The sequence below is a fragment of the Lycorma delicatula genome, chromosome 5 (assembly GCF_047948215.1).
Source record: "Lycorma delicatula isolate Av1 chromosome 5, ASM4794821v1, whole genome shotgun sequence".
NCBI classification, from domain to species: Eukaryota; Metazoa; Arthropoda; class Insecta; order Hemiptera; family Fulgoridae; genus Lycorma; species Lycorma delicatula.
In genome coordinates this window covers 117,762,657-117,782,531 of record NC_134459.1, presented here as the reverse complement: position 1 = coordinate 117,782,531, position 19,875 = coordinate 117,762,657, and the positions used below count along the sequence as shown (strand labels likewise).

General features: G+C 28.3%; 1 protein-coding gene across 2 annotated transcripts in view; it reads right to left on the bottom strand.

Annotated features, from left to right (window-relative positions):
• The window catches only part of LOC142324518 (nephrin-like), a 964,738-nt gene that overhangs the window by 430,924 nt on the left and 513,939 nt on the right, over positions 1-19,875 (bottom strand). For both annotated transcript variants that reach the window (XM_075365347.1, XM_075365348.1), the window contains exon 3: positions 7,166-7,374. In XM_075365347.1, the coding sequence (XP_075221462.1) occupies positions 7,166-7,374 (209 nt within the window). The remainder of the gene's footprint in view (positions 1-7,165; positions 7,375-19,875) is intronic.

Genomic DNA, 19,875 nt, shown 5'->3' with positions numbered 1-19,875 from the left:
TGTAGAATATTCATTTGTCACGGGACAGTTTCAAAATATAACAAACAACTGATTTAGAAAGAACGCGACAAAAAAATACAAGCATACTACTCAATCGTTAGACAATCATCTATTTAGAGTAATATTATTTTGTTATCTGTTATTTTGTAATTGAACCAGCACCGTGGCGAATTTTTGTAATAATTTTTTAGGTTTTGCATGACTTAATTTATTAAAATTTTTCTACGTTTGAAGCAAAAAATTGTGTCTTAGAGAAGTTTGAGATTAGCAGAGAGTGTACAGTTTTTTGTATACCAATTTTTTTATAGTAATTTAGTGAAAAATAGTCCACACACATATGCACAGCACATTCCCATCCCTTAGTCTTAACTTTACCTAAATAACAAAATTATTCTACAGACTAAGTTTATTTTGTCAAAATTAGCTGTTGTTTTCTAACAATAATGTACAATTTTTAATTTCTGGAAATTATCTTAGTAACTTTTGAATTAGCGAATACTCAAAGAAGCTACGTTAATACGAATCGTTGTAATTTATTCTATTACCGTAGGACATTTTTGTTATAAAAATGAGACAGAATACGATTCTTAGCAATTGGAAAACACTATTACACTGAGTCATCAATACGGTTCTCCTAACCATGCTATATTTTAAGAACCAGAATCGATTCTCGTAACAGTCAACCTGTATAATGACCAAAAATTTATTGATATCCTAAAGGTATAATATATTTATTTTCTTAGAACTACAATCAAATACAGACACTAGAGTTCATAAAATTTCTCATTTGTTTTTTTAAGTTATTGTTACTTATTATAAATATTACAAAACTATTGATAAACTTTATATTTTACTAAAAACAGAACAATTGTTTTCAACTTACCTTACACAAAATAACTGACATAAAATGCATTTATAATAGCTATTTTTTAATGTTTAAAAGGAGTAAGAAGTTTTAGACGTATAAATTCAATATAATTTTTAGCTAATTTCTTTAAAATGTTATATTTCAAAGTATTTATGCATGGTTATGGTTGTTTTATGAGAGATTTATTTAATTTATAACTACAAATTACCGGTAGGAGTTTAGTACCTCAAAGTTTCAAAGTTTAACAATGAAATAATTGCATTTCTGTAGATTTGAAATATTGTTTATAAATAACAGTTATTAACTGAACATAACTATAAATTCGACCGTAGTAGATCGAATTCCGTATTCATGTCGCAAAAATATTCTGTTTTTGTTTCGTTATTACTGTTATTTATTCACTGACAGTAAATGTAAATGTTACATATTTTGGAACTCTAATAATGTGTTTATTTCAAGGTTTTTTTAATTAATAAAAATATATAATATAATATATAATGTATCAATCTTTTTTTTTATTATTAACATTGTTAATAAAGTAAAATGTATTATTATTTTAAATGGCCCCGATAAAGTAAACCTGTACAACATTGTTATATTTATTTAATTATAAGTTCATTCACCACAATTTATTTAAAAAAATTTTTGTTTTCTTTTAATTAATTAAATAGGTTTTATGCTTGTCAGTGCATTATTCAGCTTTCAATTTAATGAATTTCTCCAGTATTGTATTTTTCCAAATGTCGGCTAAATGTAATGGAATAAGGTTTACATTCTCAACCACGTTAGTTTGATTTTTGAAACCAACCATAGGTTTTGTTTTTTTTTTTCAAATTACCGTCATAGCAGTTGTTCATTTCCTCTAATATTAGATTTTAATGTCACATCTTAATTTTCATAAACAGAGCCTATTTTAAATAAAAGAAATGAAGAATTTTTTAAAAATTTGAGTACTTTAATGACTACTTAGAAATTTTCTAATAATATGACTGATTATTTTTTATCTATTAGGTGTTACAACCTTTAAGATACAGATTTAACTGTTTTAATCATACGTAAACTGATTGACTTTAGATCGATTTGTATGTAGGTATATGGTATATTCCACAATAATAATTTGAATTAATATGAACTAAAACCAAATTGAATAAAATTTCTTTATATTGTATTTATAATTATGTTACCTTTGACGTCTTATTAACTCGCTCCCACATGTCATCATAATTGTGGAATAACGGAATTATATGATTTAATTATAACACAAAGGTAACCATTTATATTTGATAAGTAATCCATCTACTGCATAGAATAGAAGTTAAAAATAATTATACATATGAAATTTTCATATATTTCTATAATAAATTTGTTAGCCGTTATGCAAAATTTAGTTAATCTAGGAAGAGGTTCAGATATTACGATGAGGCACTATTTCAACATTTGGGGGGAAAATATTGCACATTATGTCCTGTTATAAGCATATTAGGTAGTGCTTACACAACCCACCGGGTTGGTCTAGTGGTTAACGCGTCTTCCCAAATCAGCTGATTTGGAAGTCGAGAGTTACAGCGTTCAGTCCTAGTAAAGCCAGTTATTTTTACATGGACTTGAATACAAGATCGTGGATACCGGTGTTCTTTGGTGGTTGGGTTTCAATTAATCACACATCTCAGAAATGGTCGAACTGAGAATGTACAAGACTACACTTCATTCATACATATCATCCTCATTCATCCTCTGAAGTATTATCTAAACGGTAGTTACCGGAGGCTAAACAGGAAAAAGACAGGTAGTGCTTACAAAATAAATTTTTAAAGGAAGATTCTTTTATTATTTTAAAAATTATCATTTCAGTTTTTCAGTTTATATAAAAAAAAATAATTAGTTCCAATATAAATAAAAGTGTAATTTCATTTATCATAGCGATATATTTTTTTAAGAGACATGTGTATTGTTGAAAGAGATAAATATGATAGGAGCATAAACAAATCGATTCTGTTTATATTTATTCTACTAGATTATTGTTGTGTGATAAATAATAATGGATAAAATCAACAATACCTATCCTAATTATAAAATTTATTAATTTAGCATTTAATATATTTCGTAATGTATGAATGTTTGCTTACATTTTTTATATTAGGATTATTTCCATGAGGATCAATTCATGATTAACGAGAATTTCTTATTTGTTCTCGTTCCAGTTTATTTCAGTTAAAAAACAGGTTTCTCCTTCTGGTATACTTATTACCTTACATTGCCGTTACTTGGAAGAAAAACACTTTTCTAGTTGGTACTCAATATTGCCGAGGAATTGAGAAATGCTACAACCCATATGAATTGTGAAGTTGACAAACAAGAGTTTTGCGTTATATACAAACATGAGATATGTAGGTCTTGCGTCAATCAGAATCCACTTAAGATTAATCTTAAAGAAGAGACGGTTCTTCTTTCAGTAGTAATCTTTATAAAGGCCATCCTGTTGTTGAAAGCAATAAAAGAATTTTCTGTCAAATACATTTCTCTTAAAAGAAGTAGGAAAAGTTAAGATGGAAAATGTTTTATTACTTTATTAAACGATAACATACTGTTATTGTAAAAATTGTTAGTAACGCTACACCTGTTCTACCAGAGATTTGGGTTCAGTTCTTCAATTTGTTCGAAATATTTTTTCCTAGATAATATTTTTTTCCACAAAAATTAAAAAGGTCTGTCTAAAATAAGCTTCATTAAAAAAATTATCAGATTTAAATTTAAATATTATAAAATAAGCAGTTAATTTCATATCTGACATATATACACAGTGTATGTTCATATAAACTAGATACTAATTGTTATAGTATATTTTGATATGTTATAAAAGGTTATATTAATGAAATGTAAGTTTTAATCATTTATTGGTGTTTATTAAATAATAATATATCGTGTAAGAGTATTCTTCTTTTATTTTATAATGTAACTTTTATATTATACAAATTTTTATTTTCAATTTGCTCGTCATCAAATTCGTTAACCTCGATTTTTTATTCATACCACATTAAAAGTGCATCATTTAATTGGAGTTTTTTGATAATTAAGATTTGAGTTCCGTCTATAAATAATTTTGTTGTTGACTACGAGATTTTATTAATTCTTCTTTTTTCGTTTCTTTCTACAAAAAAAATATTTAAAATATTATATTTTTTTTGTAAGCTCATAAAGTAGAAGGTTCAACCCTTATAAGAATCAGCAAAAGCCTTGCCGTTTAAGGATTTTTTTCAACGTAAGATAAAAAGTCAATTTGTAAATTTCAGTAGCTTACGCAGAAATATTGATAAAATTCCTGAAAATGAGCAATTTCATAGATTTCAAATTCGGATTCATAGATTTTATATATATATATATATATATATATATATATTCACATAGTAAAATAAACTTCAGATATCAATCACTTATATCAGATATAGGTGTTATATTCTAATTAAATATTTTAGACCATGAAAATTTATTATGGATTTATCTTTCGATTTGTTAAAACCACAATTATAGCCCAATCTAAACGTAATGTAAATGATAATATACTGCAACTAACGTAATATATTCTCAAATAACCATTAAAGGTTACTTAGTATACTAATTTCGCATTCGTAGCTGTAACCAGTTAAAATTATACGAATATAATTATGAGTTCAGCTCAGAAAAGCAGATTTTTAGAGGCTAATCAAAAATCTGAATTCTCTTTTCATCTATTGCTTTCATAAAAAAAAAGGAAATTTTTCTTCTTAAAAATTCTAACTCTAAGTTGTAATTAGGATAACTTTAAACTATATGAATACAAAGAATTTCATTATGCTGTATTTCAATGCTTGCAGTTATTTTATGTTGCTTCATATTCCGTAATAAGCTATTCACTGTATTTTTACGCTTAAAAAAATCCTTTATCGATGCGATGTAAAGTATATATTTTATTGTTTTATAACATTCATAACTTTATCGTTTCATATATCAAAGTTCTTTTTTGTTTTATCTTGTATTTCGTGGTAGAAAATACATAAAAATCTTGTGTATAGTACGCTTGTTGTTTCACATATTTACTTAATACGGGTCAGCATATAAACTTTTCTTACCATTGACACTTTTACGTACAATTTAATGTTGAAGTTATGAGTGTAAAATTTACGCTGTCGTACCACTATCTTTTCAGGAAAAGAATGTGAAATTTATAAAAAAAAAATATAAAAATGATATATACTTGTACATTGCTCGAGTGAAATTTTTGTTATGAAGTATGATGATCACTGACGTAGTTTCGTATACTTAGCACAAAAAAAATCATTATCAATGATTTATAAAAAAAAAGCATATTATTCATTGGTTACTACTTTTAGTACCGTTTCAGAATCAGAAATTTTCCTTTGTGCGAAAAGTTAACCGGAAAGTTCACTGAAACAGTTTTAAACATGGCTTTGAAGAAATAATACTTCTTCCACCAATAACTAACTGATTTAGTAAATTTGAAATAATATAATTAGGGAAACAGGTAAGTTTCTCTGAACCTTGAAAATGGTTAACAAACGGGAGAATGCTTATAAGATGAAGAGAGTGTGATCTTATTAAGGTAAATTAAAAAAAATTGGAGATCTGGAATGTATATTATTGGGTACGAGAAAAAAGAATCAGAAATTATTGGGTAGGAGAAAAAAAAATTAAGACTAAGGTTTTTATAGTAGCTTAAGTTCATTAAAGAGGAAGGGAAATAATTAGAAATCTGGCCGTCAGTCTTTTCATTTTTGATATTACACGATTCTTGTTATTTACTAGTTAAGAAAAAATTAATTTTAGTTTGATACAATACATTACACAATCATTAAAATATTTTTCATATAATATTATTTAAAACTCCCTTTCGGCACGCCGGAAGACGGGGATAGATTTCACCGGTGCTGGGAAGAGGATAAAAAAGATTTTCACCTTACAGTAAAGAAAAACTTCAAATTTACTCAATACGACAATGGTTGCATGTAAAAAAGGTTTCACATGTTTAGCATACGACAAGCCCCATCTTACAATTCCAGCAATATTTTGCTCATCCCTTACCGTAAGGGTTGGTCATATCAAAAATTGTTTCAGACAAAAGTTTAGATATTGTTTAGAGAACTAACGACCACTTTAAACCGATTCCATACTGTGCCTATTAAGGGAGGTATGATTTTTTGTCTTCGAAACCCCAGGTTTTCCACCCCGTGTGCCAATGGTTGTTCATATCAAAAAGTTTACTTACATAAGTGTTTTAGGCCCTTATCCAAAGTATATTAGGAACTTTTAAACGAATCCGGTATTTTACTTAATAAGAAAGTTATAGCGATATTTTGTTTTTTTTTCGAAAACGCCCCCCATTTCAATCCTCATAGTCCAAACTTATCAATTAGCGAACTCGACCTAGATTTTTGGTCGTTATTTTTATGGAATTTGAAAGTGATTGGCGTAAAATTACGGCAGTTATGGTGTTTACAATGAAGTGAAATATATATATAAACTTTTGAATTGATGGTGGTTTTGGGGTCTGGGGGATGTAAAACGTGAAGATATTTCGAAATTTTCTGGAAGTCGAATACACTCATTACAATAAGTAGCTTTCTTGTGAAATTTACCTAAAAATATATCTATGATGCAACAGTTTTTTTTTTTTAAGTTGTGTCTCACTTTTGTGTATTACTTTTAATCTAATTCTTACTATCGAAAAATATGACTCCGTAATTGGAGAGAATTTATTTGTCATTGTCATTGGTATTAATTTTATTAAATAAAAACCAGTTGTGGAAAACCATAAAATAAACCAAGAATATAAACATCGTATTAAATGAATAGTCAAATTAATGGTGCTGTATAAAAAAAAAAAATAATTTTGTTAAAAAATTATTTAGATTGGTAGAAAATTATACGGCCTACTTGTTTTTATTTACTAGAAAGATCATAGTACAATTTAAAGACACTTTCTTTGACTCTACATGTCCAGTTTTCTCGACGCAACATTTGCCCCAGATTATTTATGGAGTATATATATCTAATTGAATAATTGGTGTACAGAAATACATGCGCAGTCAGAAAAAGTTTCTTCTCTATAATACTTTAGAATTATGCAGATAAACTTTTACAATAACATAACTTTAACAACTAGTACTTTAACGCAGAAGCCAATATATAATATTCATGAGCTTCTTATTCATAGCTCTATTAAGATTATTGGGGGATACGTTTTCATAAATCTATATTACTTTTGTTTTAGAAAATAAAACCAAAATATATATTTTAACTTACTGATAACAGTCAAATTAACTCTTGTATTTCGTGTTGGTGAACTTTTAAAATCTACTCGACAGCGATACACTCCGCCATCCGAATCTTTAACACCTTCTAATGTTAAAATAGCTGGTTTCTCTTCTGATCTAAAATAAGCTCTTCCTCCTAAACTAGCTGCATCCGACCAGTGACGTGCTTGTTCTTGTGGTTTTTCTCTTACATCGAAACTAAAACAGAAATACATAAAATAATTATTACAAAATTTGATTAATTTTTTTAAAAAATCAAAGTTTTTTGATAAAAATTATTAAGTTCGTAAAACAAATAGAATTCAAATGAATATTTTTCTATATAAGTGCAACATAATTTCAAATTAAAAACAAAAGAATTTTGTAATAAATTATTGTTGTATTTATATAGAATGATACTCAATTGCATTCTAATTGTTTTACCAAAATAATAATTTATTTAAAAGCATAATACTTTTAGATTTGTTTTGATAAACGCTCTTCTGCATATAAAACCAATCACTATTAAATAACTGTTGTGATTTAATATTATTCTAGTTAACTATCTAGTTAACGATTAAAAGAATATATTTTTGAAAATTATTATTAATAAATTATTATTTTAGTTTTTGAAAATGTACGCTTGTTTTCTATAAAGTTTAGCCTAAGAGAGGTTTACTATTCTTAGATTTTAGCATTATATTAATAGAAAAAACATTGCATTATTTCAAACCTATCGAAAAATAAGCAAAGATTTATATATATATTGTATGTATAAAATATATAGATCTACAATGATATTGACCCATATATAGATGGATGTTAAAAAATAAATTGTGTATCCAGAATTTATATTCTCGTCGGCATTGGGTATCTTCGTAGAATAAATATTATACATCACATAAATATCGTACTTTTGAGAATCGGCAGAAAATATACTCATTGTGAGAAGAAATTTAACGTTAGTAACTGTACGTACTTACTTTTCGTATCCGGGAATGAAATCATCACCATGTTCTCTACTTCCAGTACTTAACAGCTCTGATCGTCTCCTCATTTGGTACTAACAGTTTCTCACGTCTGCAGACCTCTCCCATATTTGGGCACAAAAGCAGATGTTCCATTTTTTGGATCTCCCCACCACATCCATCACTCTCTGCATCACATCTATGAGATGGAGATGCCAATCTATTTCTTAATCCACTCTGTTTCTTGGCACTCTGTTTCTATGTCAGCTCCCCGCCTCGTACTCCTTGTGTATGTGACCTCTTTCATCTCTTCTACAATTGTTCGCTCGTGGTTTCAGGTTGAACCTCAAGAGATGATGTTCTCTAGATGAAGCTACTTCTATATTTAGGCCGAGGATTGATAGCCATATGGTTATACATAGGGTTTTTAGTGTCTGTAGTTTGTAATTTCAATTTTTTCTAATTTTATATTTTTTTGTACTCGGAACATTCTTGTTTCCTTACAACAACAAATACGATCGTATATATATATATATATATATATATATATATATATATATATATATATATATATATATATATATATATACATTTTGCCCGATATTGACAGGTTTCCTAAGGAAAGAAAGTTTCATTTAGGAAGAAGAATTTTAGCAAATAAAAATTTATACTGGAAATTAGTGGGAAGGAGGCAGATATAAATTAACCGAAAGTCGTTGAACTGAAAAAACATTTATAATTATTTAGATCCTATCTGTATTTGGTTTGTATTTTAACAGTGATCTACTTTACCCGCTACAAACTGATTAGCAAGGATGTAGATATTTCCCAGTTTTCGAAGTTATCTCTCTATATTTCCAGATGTTTAATATTGGAGTAGGCGTATGTTTACATCTAACAGGCAACGAATCATAGCAATCCTAATAGTGAGAGGGAGCATAAATCCCCTCCACTGACAAGCTAACGTAAACGCTAGGTATACTTTTTTATTTTTTTCTCTCCTCTCCACTGGGCCGGATTCGCTGTTAAGCATAACACAACAACCCAGGGAAATGTCCATATAATCAGAAGCTGTTTACTCTTTATTATTCTCATGGTGTATTCCGCCTTGTTCACCGCCGATTCCAACTCATACAGCTTCGTGATATTCGAAATACCATACAATACTGTCGGAGGGGGCTTTACCTCTTCCTTTTGTGAAGCAGTACCATCAGTCTCCTTCACCTGCAGACGATGATATCTATTCTAGAGAAGTATATCAATTTGAGGAGTCGTGTCAGCTTTCGGCAACGTGCATAAAACCGGCACCGTTTGCCATGGCAGAAGGACGGAATCGAGTCCGTAATATCAGAGTCACTGCTATTACCCGAAGAACCACTGATATTTTCAACGACCTCATCCCCTACTAATTTCCTCTGCGATGACTTCCGACGATCTCGGTTGGAGTAACTGTATGGACCACGTTCACTTTTCAACTGCGCGTTGTTGTTTACCGCCTCGTATCTCCCGTCCGCTGAGTAGTTAATATGCGGAACAGCCGGAAACTGGTCTATGACAACGCCGCGACCGCTAAGTTATGTATCATAGTCTAGCCCTATAACTACGAATAACTGAAAAAAATCTGACGTCACATGACTTCTTTGTACGATTATTAAATTACATTTACAATTTTTTTTTTTTAAATGAACAGTACATAAAATTCTAATTCGTTAAAAACATCTGATATTTTTTGATATATTTTTTTTTGTTATTATTGAATTATATATTCATCGTAAAAAATTATTTACAATGAGAGATTAATAATTATCAATAAATCAATATATTTAAATTAAAAAAAGTTTAAAAAAAAGGAGATGAAGACTGATTTGAGCCAACGTGCTTTCCTGCAATATCCAAATATTTCATTAATTAAAATTTTACTTGGCTATAACTCTGGAACCAGTGAAAATAAGTATAACGCACGATATATATCTTTGAAAAGTAATGAATGAGGGCTTATTACTGCAGTTAAGAAAAAGTCCAAAATCCAAATTTTTTGGACACTTATGCTCCATTCGACTGCAAATAAAAGGAAGGTGCACAGCTACTTGTTACAACATTCCTAAATTCAAAATTTGAACATCCTACGGCTAATCGTTTTTGAGTTATGCGAGATACATACGCGTACATACATGCACACACACACACACACACACACACACATATATATATATATATATATATATAATATATACATACATACGTACAGACGTCACGCTGAAACTAGTCAAAATTGATTCATGGATGATTAAAATGGATATTTCTGTTGAAATCTGGAAACCGACATTTTTCGCTATCACAATACTTCCTTTTCTTCGTATAAGGAAGTAAAAACCTTGTAAATAAAGAAAAACACAAACCTGAGGAAAAAAAACACTTAAAACAACTAAAAAACTTAACACACAAAGAACCTAACACTCAAACTAACACACAGCAGAAAAAAATAAGGTTAAAATAATTGACTAATGAGGAGCGACTTGCAGATAAATCCCAACATATGATTTTACCATATGAAAATATAAAATTGAGTATTTTATCAATAAATTATTAAAGCTTTTTTCAACCTTGTACGTGACGCTTCTATAAACCTGGAATAAATTTGGATTTGATGAAAACTTGGAAATTTTTATTAGTGTCCTTACAGAACCATTTTACTATTACTCGTTACAATAAATAGCATACGATGTTATATATATATTTTTTTTGTTTCATTATACGAGGAATTTAATTAATTAAATAAATATCTGGTGTAATTAAAATGACAGTCAGAATTGTAGAAGTCTACAGTTAGCCGATAGCAAAGTACTAATAACCGAAAAATTAATTTAATTTGTATTTTTATCAGAAAAAAGTTACCTAAAATGGTAAATATTATTGAAAATTTTGTAATCATTCATAATCGGGTAAGAAAATGGCAACAGGAGAATTTCTATCCAATAATGAAATTGTACCCTTCCTGATTTTGAAATTCTCATACCGTTTGATTAAATTAAAGCAATGAAAAAATCTGTATACTGTATCAGTTTCATTGATAGACAAAAGAGCTTCATTTATATAGAGGTAAATAAAAAATATTTTTAAAATAATAATAAATTAAAATTATAGTAAGGAATAAAATAATATATTTTTAACTTTATATTATTATTATTATTATAATTTTTTGGGTATAACATTAAATTAATTGTGATTAAACAAAATAAACTTGTTTAAAAAAAAATTGTTTAATCCAATAGTTAATTAAATTATTTTTCCCATGTATTCCTTAGCAATAAATCATAGAATGTTATCTTACTGTAAACGTATTTATAATAAATTTATTTAATATACAATGGATCAGTGGTCAAGAGAAATTATCATATTTAGATTTAAAGTTAAAACTATACCAAATACTTGTAGATAGAAAACAACAATTCCTTTTTTATGTCGTTTTATCAGTACATAATAAATTTATCTTTTATTAAAGCAGATAGACATTATTATTTGTTCATTCAAAGGTAAAATTGTTCATTAAATGTTAACTTTATTTAGAGACATTAATTTTAACGATCTTAAAGAGTGAAATGATTTTTTTTTAGATAAGTCTATTGTCATCGTCTTATGAGATACGCCTTAAAATATTGTTCTCTATTTTATACTAAAGAAGATATTCTACGTTGTAATGAAAGAATTCAATAGAATTTAAAAGGAAGGAAGTAAAGTAGGAAGAAATAAATAAAATAAGAAAAATTGGAAGAGGTGGAGTGAACTAACTGCATTTACTTTTAACAGCCAACAGTTGCAAAATATTTCGATTCAATGGCCTTAATTTTATTCATTGCATGAAGGTCGATTATATATTCCATAATAAATAAGTCTTTTATTTATATAAGTTGAAGTGAAATATTGTATTTGTCTACACATTTTTATTTATTGTTAAATATGAAATTAATATTTATTGTTATAGTATGTATGTTTAAATAATTCTTCACATTATATTAAGATATCATGAACGAGTGAAAACCCAAAACAGTTTAGGTATCGGGGTTTTTTCCATTATTGAAGTAGTACCATTTCCAAAACAGTAGTGTTAATTAATAAAGACATGTTTCTATAACATGTAATGAGAGGTGGAGAAGATAAACTCAATTAAAAATTACTACTGTGATATTTTAGTTTTTTTTTCAATTATTTTAAGGTAAGTTTCGTTAATCGGAAGAATTTTGTTAATTCAAGCCTAACGCCAAGTGTACCGGTATTATTGGGATTAAAATTTAGTGAGTAACTTCCCTTGTCTTTAACCAGCGTTATTAATAAGAAAGTGCATTAGCTGTTGGTTATTAATAAAAAAAAAAATAACCTTAGCATTAATTATAATGTTAAAAACAAAATAAGAATGAATAAATTTTATCGTGACATTCACATCATTTAAATTTCAGAAAATGTTGAGAAATCGTATATGAAAAAATGAAATTTATTTTGAATTCTCCAATCTTATAGTGATGAATAAATGATATTTCACCATTTATCAAAGAGAATTATTTTAAGGAGAATATAAAAAAATATGGGCTCTTATGAATCATCAACTTGCCTCTAACTGTTATGAAACTCATATTACAGTCGGTATTAACTAATTTATCTCAACTGGAAAAAGTAAATAAATAATTACCCGTCAAAGTTGAGAAAGCTTAAACACGTTAAGTGTGGTTAATTTTACATAAGGTGTTTTAAGTAGTATTAGCGCTGCTAATCGTACAGTAAAGGAAATGGTTGTACAGTGTGTCAAGGCGTTGTACATGAACCAGCCCTCGGTCCAGTAATTCATCCCCACTTCGCCCGTCAACTACTGAACTTTTTGAACTTTGACGAACAATACGAAGGAAGATGGAAAAGAAAAAAAATATATATAATCTTACAATAAAGTAAAAACAAATCAGAAAAATCCAATTTTATTGAAGAACACTTTAAGAAAAGGTAGTTCAAAATTTTATGATCATTAATTTATGGTCTTAATAATTTATTTATAAAAATTATATTCTCCTTAGAAAATGAAAAAATTATATTAACCTTGCACAGATGACGATTTCTAAAATTACTTTATAAACCGAGCGATTTTATTTCTCAATTGAATCAGAGCCGACATCAAATTGATTTATGACATGTTGAAAACGAAAGGGCTGTTTTACCATGAACCATAAATAAATTTACTTTTATATTCACTTACTGGTTATACAGTCCAAATAGTTTGATGAGAAAATCATATTTTAAATATCATACAAATTATCTAAGCAAAATTATAAGGTGCTTTGCAAAATAAAAATTAAAGGTCTGTTACTTGGGTGTAAGCTCGGCGTGAGGGATTCTTTATTCCCTGAAATAATGAAGTTCTCTGATAATATCTCCATTTCAATATTCTAAAAATTTAACATTTGAAAATAGTAAGAACATTTTTTTAGCGAATAAAAGAAATGTAAATAGCATTAGTCTAAACATTGACAAATGTTTCTGCGTTAAAGAGTTTCTTATCTTAAATGTATTTTGCATTTAAAATTTTTTTTCCGGTAAACCTCCAAAATGTTCTAATGCTTCAAATCATGTCTACTTTGTATAAGAATCGCTTTTTTCGTGTAATTGGATTCCATGTTATTACCTATATTTTATACGTTATTCTACTGTGAAGGACAAACGTACAGCATTGCGAAAGCAACAATTTCAAATCGATTTGTGTGAAACTTATAAACAAATTTACGGTAATAGGCATATTTTAAGGAAATAAATTATGTATAATGAGAAGAATATACTGTCGATGAGATGAATTGTGGATGGTAAGGAAAAGAGAAAAAAATTAGATAACAATAAAAATCAAAACAGTGATTTGGAAAACAAGTGTGTTGGACTGAACCCGGAAAACATTATGGAACAGCTGTAAATGTTTGGAAAACTGCCATGTCGTGGAACACGTATAAGAAAAAAAAGAGTATGAAGTGATGTTTTTCATATTTTTTTACATTACAATTTTTTATGTTATTATAAAAAAAAACAAAGCTGTAATAAATAGAAATACGAATGTCATAAACACAGTTAAAATAAAAAAATAGGTATCGTATAAACGGTGCAAAACGTTAGAGTACAAGGGAGTTGCATAAAAAATCAATTTACTTTGAATCATTCTTTCAAAATTATACTTTTATTATTAAAATAAAAATGATTTTATGATAAACAGTTAAAATCTTTTTATGTAAATTTTCCCCTCATATTATTATTATTTTACCCGAGTTTAGTTCATTATTTTACCCGACTACGCCCACAGGAGGAGTGGTAAAATGTTTAACTATTATGTATATTTGTTTATTCCCTTCTGTAGCATCAAAGATCCAACTAATTACCACCAACTTTTGTATAGTAATAAATTTTTGGTCTGGAAGTAACATAGGCTATCTTTCTATTGACTTACCTAGAAGGAGGGGCGCTATTTCAGAATTACGCTAGTTTCAAACTTTAATGATTGTATTCTATAGAAAAATAAAAAAGAAACAACTTTTCCTGTTGTAATTTTTTTTTGTAAATTCGTTGTTTACGAGAAAAAACGAAAAATATTCTCAGCAAAAGGAAGCAGAAATGCATCCCGGCTAGCCCTCGCTTGCGCGCTGTATGTTACCAGTAAACGTTACCTTGCATCACTGTTAATGATGGAGTTTGACCTGTGCGATATTTCTAATATGGATTATATGATAGGTTAGAGTATTGTTAGTTAGACTCGTATCTTAATGACTAGTATATTGAATGGTAAAGTTATGGAAACAACAAAAAGGCGTTAAATAAATTATTTATTAAAACTCAAAAAAACCCCGTTTACTAATTGCACACATCTATCAAGAATAATTACAAAAAACGATTGAAAAATTGTTACCTTTTTCTTCCTTTTCTTACAGACATATTTTAAGGATAAAGTAAGTTAGTCAGCGATGTGGAATTTAATATTAATTCTACATTTTATGTTGTAGTTGGGTGGCTGTGTAGTCTATATAAGATGGTGACTTTAAATCTCTACTTTCTTAATACTAACCCAAACACAACCACAACAAAAATGTAATGGTAATATCAATTTTCAAATCACTGATTAACTTACTTTATCCTGAAAAAATTCCTGTTAGAAAAGAAAGAAGACGTGTTTTACTATTTTTGTTTGTTTTTCATAATTCTTCTTGATAGATCTGTTTAATTAATAGTCGGGATTTTTTTTTTTTTAATAATTATTTGAATTTATTGCTGATTATGTGTATGCTTTCAAATGAAACCTGGAATTGCTTCAAATTCATTTAAACTTCATTCTATTTTAATCCCTGAGATTTAAAAATCCATAGTATAATTCATTTTAGCATGAAATTTCTGTACTCAAATAGCCTATGCTATGAATAAATTTAAATAAATTTTGATGGAAAACATACGGAAATGTAATCTCTTTTTTTGAGACTGGAGGCGAGAATATTGCTAAATCCGGCTATTGTTTACAGATATATGTTTGATTTTAAATTATCTCTTCATTAATGGAGAATTTTGTTCACAGCACAATTGTTTTAAATTTTTTTTTTATCACAGTACGTTCATTCACAATTGGTTCCAAGAAGGAACCATAACAAAATAGAATTATAATAACCTCTTGATGAGGGGTTTCCAGTGAATCCTCACAGTAAACCATAATAAAATAATTTGCATAAATCAACTTGCACAGATTCACTCCGTAAAAAGTATTAAAGTCCGGTTTTATGGACAATCAAAAAACAAAAAAATCAAATAATATTGGAAGAGAAAGGAAAAACAAAGCAGCAACATAATTAGCTTATAAAAGGAAATTAGGCTCCTCATTAAGATACAGATGCTCATCACTTAAGGGATTTCTTTCCAGCCCAAAATTCACTCGGTCTAAATAATGAAATGGTTTTTGATAATTATTTATTTGTATGTAATTGTTTATACTTGTATATACACTCAGTATTATATATATATAATATATATATATATATATATATTTATATGTATATATGTGTTCATAAATTAACGTTCGTATATGTTTTCCAGGAGTGAAGAAAGGTATAAAGTTTAGTTTTTTCATAAAGTACGTTTCATAATATTTAGGAGATGTCGGCCAAATCTAAGGGACTGATTTAAGACATCAAAATAAATAATAAAGTTTACATGAACTATTTCCTACCTTGCTTTATTTTTTTTCTGTCCACCGTTTTGTGTTCTCCAATTAAAATTTATATCCTAAGAACTGATTGAAATAACTTAATAAACTTTTGTGTAACTTTTATCAACAACATCATTTAGGAATAAAAAAAATAAATTAGAAAATTTCAAAATGGCCGAAAAATTTCGGTTTCCAGAATTTCAACAGAAATATTAATCTTAACCACCCATGAATCCATTTTGACTAGTTTCAGCGTGACATCTGTACCTACGTATGTATGTATGTATGTACGTACGTATGTATATATGTACGTATCTATCTCGCATAACTCAAAACCGATTAGTCGTAGGATGTTGAAATTTTGGATTTAGGAATGTTGTAACATCTAATTGTGCACCTCCCTTTTTAACAGCAATAGACTTGATCAAAAGTGTTCAAAAAAAATTTCAAAATCCCCAAAAAATTGATTTTATCTTAACTGCAGTAATAAGCCCTCATTGAAAGATTTTCAACAACATATCATAAGTGGTACTTATTTTCATTGGTTTCAGAGCTATAGCCAAATAAAATTTTAATTAATGAAATATTGCATCTTAGAAGGAGAAGACACATCGGTTCAAATCCGACTTCATCTCCTTTTTTAACTTCTATTTTTAATTTAAATATATTGATTTATTAATAATTTTGATTGTAAAAAAACGTTTTATGATAAATAATATTTATTCAGTAATATTAAAACAAATAAATATGAAAAAATATCCAAAGTTATTAATGAAATAAAATTTTATATACTTTTCAAAAAAAAAAATTTGTAAATGTAATTTAATAGGCGAACAAGGAAGTCACGGTAAATATAACAGAATTTTTTTTTTTTTTTTGTATTGAATCAATTTCTTAAGTTTGGTCAAAATCTTTTCGGACATTCTGTACACAAGTATTTTTTTTCCCTATTAAGAATTAGTTGACAATGAATTTTTTTCCATTTAAATGAGTATAATAATTTTTTCTTTATATTAACCTTGTCTTACCCTCTTTTTTGAAAGTGAAGAATGAAAATAATTGAAGTTTAAAAAGCACTAATAAAAGAGTCAGATTTAATTTTTCTTATAATTACGATATCTTTACAGCACTTTAACATGATTAAAGTGCCTACTTTAGATCTTAAACTCTCCTGAATTTCGGTACGAATGTGTTACAACATATTTGGTTTCGTGATGGGAAAGAAACAGGAAAACGTTTCATCCCAGTTTTCTTAAATAAATCTGGAATATAATGCTTATCTTCAGAATAGCTACGCCAATTTCAAAAGTGATTTATGTCTAATGTCAGGTAACCTTAACAGTTTTGGTTATAGCATATCGCACTTTAATACATACAGATACTTTACCATTAACTAAAATTGTTTAAGATATACGAGTATGTTTTGTTGTAATTCAACAAAAAAATGTAACGCAATATTAAGAAAATGAATTAATATCAACTCGAGTTCCACCAGAAGCTGAGGAGTCGGTTTTATTCCAGAAAGTCATTTGCATTACAGTTTTTGATTTAAAATAGTTTATTAGAAAACTTGTAATTTAATTAGGATACATGTTCAGAAAATGTTTTGTTATAATAAATTGATATATTTTATTGGATTTTGTACTTTAATTAGTATAAACGCTTTTATATACTGATAAACAATAGATAAGGTTAATAATTCACTAATAACTGCAGTGAAAATGAAACCTTAATGTAAATTTGCGTTAATTTAATTCGTGTGACGAATGATATTTTACCTGGAAATTAATACGCAGTAGTTTTATTCATCCAGTTATAAAATACTGTTTTATGTTTTATAGTATGAAGGAAAAACGAACTATGCTTTTAGAGAGTAGATGATGTCAACCTCTATTTGTAAGTGCCGAGTGAATAATATATTAATATGTGACAAATGTTGTTAGCACGCTACATTTATTACAAATTGTAATCCTTTACACTCTAGTGCAATTATCTCCAGTCAGATTATAATGGACACTTTTACTCATGTAAATGTATAAGGTAAATGCATATTCAAAATCACAACTGGTACTGTACTGGAATAACCTATTTATTACTGTAAATACATGTTACTTAATGCAAAAAATAGTTTTCCAATTTAATACCACAAATTACATTTGATCATAAAATATTTAAATCAATAATAATGTAGAATTTTTCCGGACAATTATAAATTTGTGGTAATATTGTTAAAATGTAGAAAAAATATCATAGTTGATTGTATGAGAAGAATATTTCATCGGTATTATAATAAAATACCTATGTTGACTCCTTATCGTTATCTTTTATTACATTTACGTTTTGTTATTCAGAGGTAACGCGTACGTCTGAAACTTATATATTCGTTTTTTAGCCTCAAAGATTTTACTCAATCATGTATACAGAAACCTTAGGTAAAATGGACCACAAAACAATGACATGAAGAGAAGTTTCCATTGAAACTCCTCAAAGGATTACATAAAAGTAGTCGTTATATATATGAAAAGCAACATACAGTGAGTGATTAAATTAGAAATAGAAGTACGAATAAGATATAGTACTGTTAATGTCAACAGCATATGTTTGGAAGGGAAAAAACCTTTTTCGGCAATTTTTTTGATGTCCAGCAGACCTTCAGCCAGGTGTGGTCACCTGGTCTTCTTTGTAAGTTGAAAAGGAGCTTGCCTAAACTGTTTTACTTAGTTCTGCGAAGCTACCTGGACAGACATTTTTCCCAGTTTGAGTATAGTCAGGAATTATAAGAGTTTGTTGACACGAGTCGGGTGTTCCTCAAGGCTCAATTTTGGAACCGATTTTGTACTCGATCTTTATTGCAGACCTTCCAACTACAGACCCTGTCACTATTGCTATGTTTGCTGATGACAGAGCGATCTTGGGGTTAGACGATGACCCGACGGAAGCTTCGAGTAAATTGCAATCTGTGTTAGATCTAATCAATGAGCAGCTGACTAGGATAAAAGTTAAAATAGATATTAAATAGGAAGATAAAAGTTAATCCGGTGAAATCAAGTTAGGTAATGTTTTCAATTACGAGAGGGGACTAGCCACAGATCCACCTAAATGGCGTTTTCTTCCCGCATGCTGACCAAGTACCACATTTAGATCTACATATAGACCGTCGTCTGACAAGGGAATTTCATATGAGAGAAAAAACACTTTAAAATTAAATTTAAAGAGGTGTACTGGTTCTTAGTGGAAGGTCACAGTTGTCATTATCCAACAAACAGTTGCTTTGGAAGTACAAAGTACTTCTGAACCCGGTCTGGATCTATGGTATCCAACTCTGGAGAATGGTATATAAAAGCAACATTGATGTTATCTAGCGATTCCATAACAAATTATTTAAAAACATATCGGAGGCATGTGCTTTGTGAGGGACAGTGAGATCCATCACAATCTAGTAATACCATGAGGAGGTTTAAGTTTGAGGTTGATGATCTATAAAGTCAAGGACCTAAGAGAAGTTTCAACTTTTCAATTCTAAATAAAAATTAAGGTTAACAACCA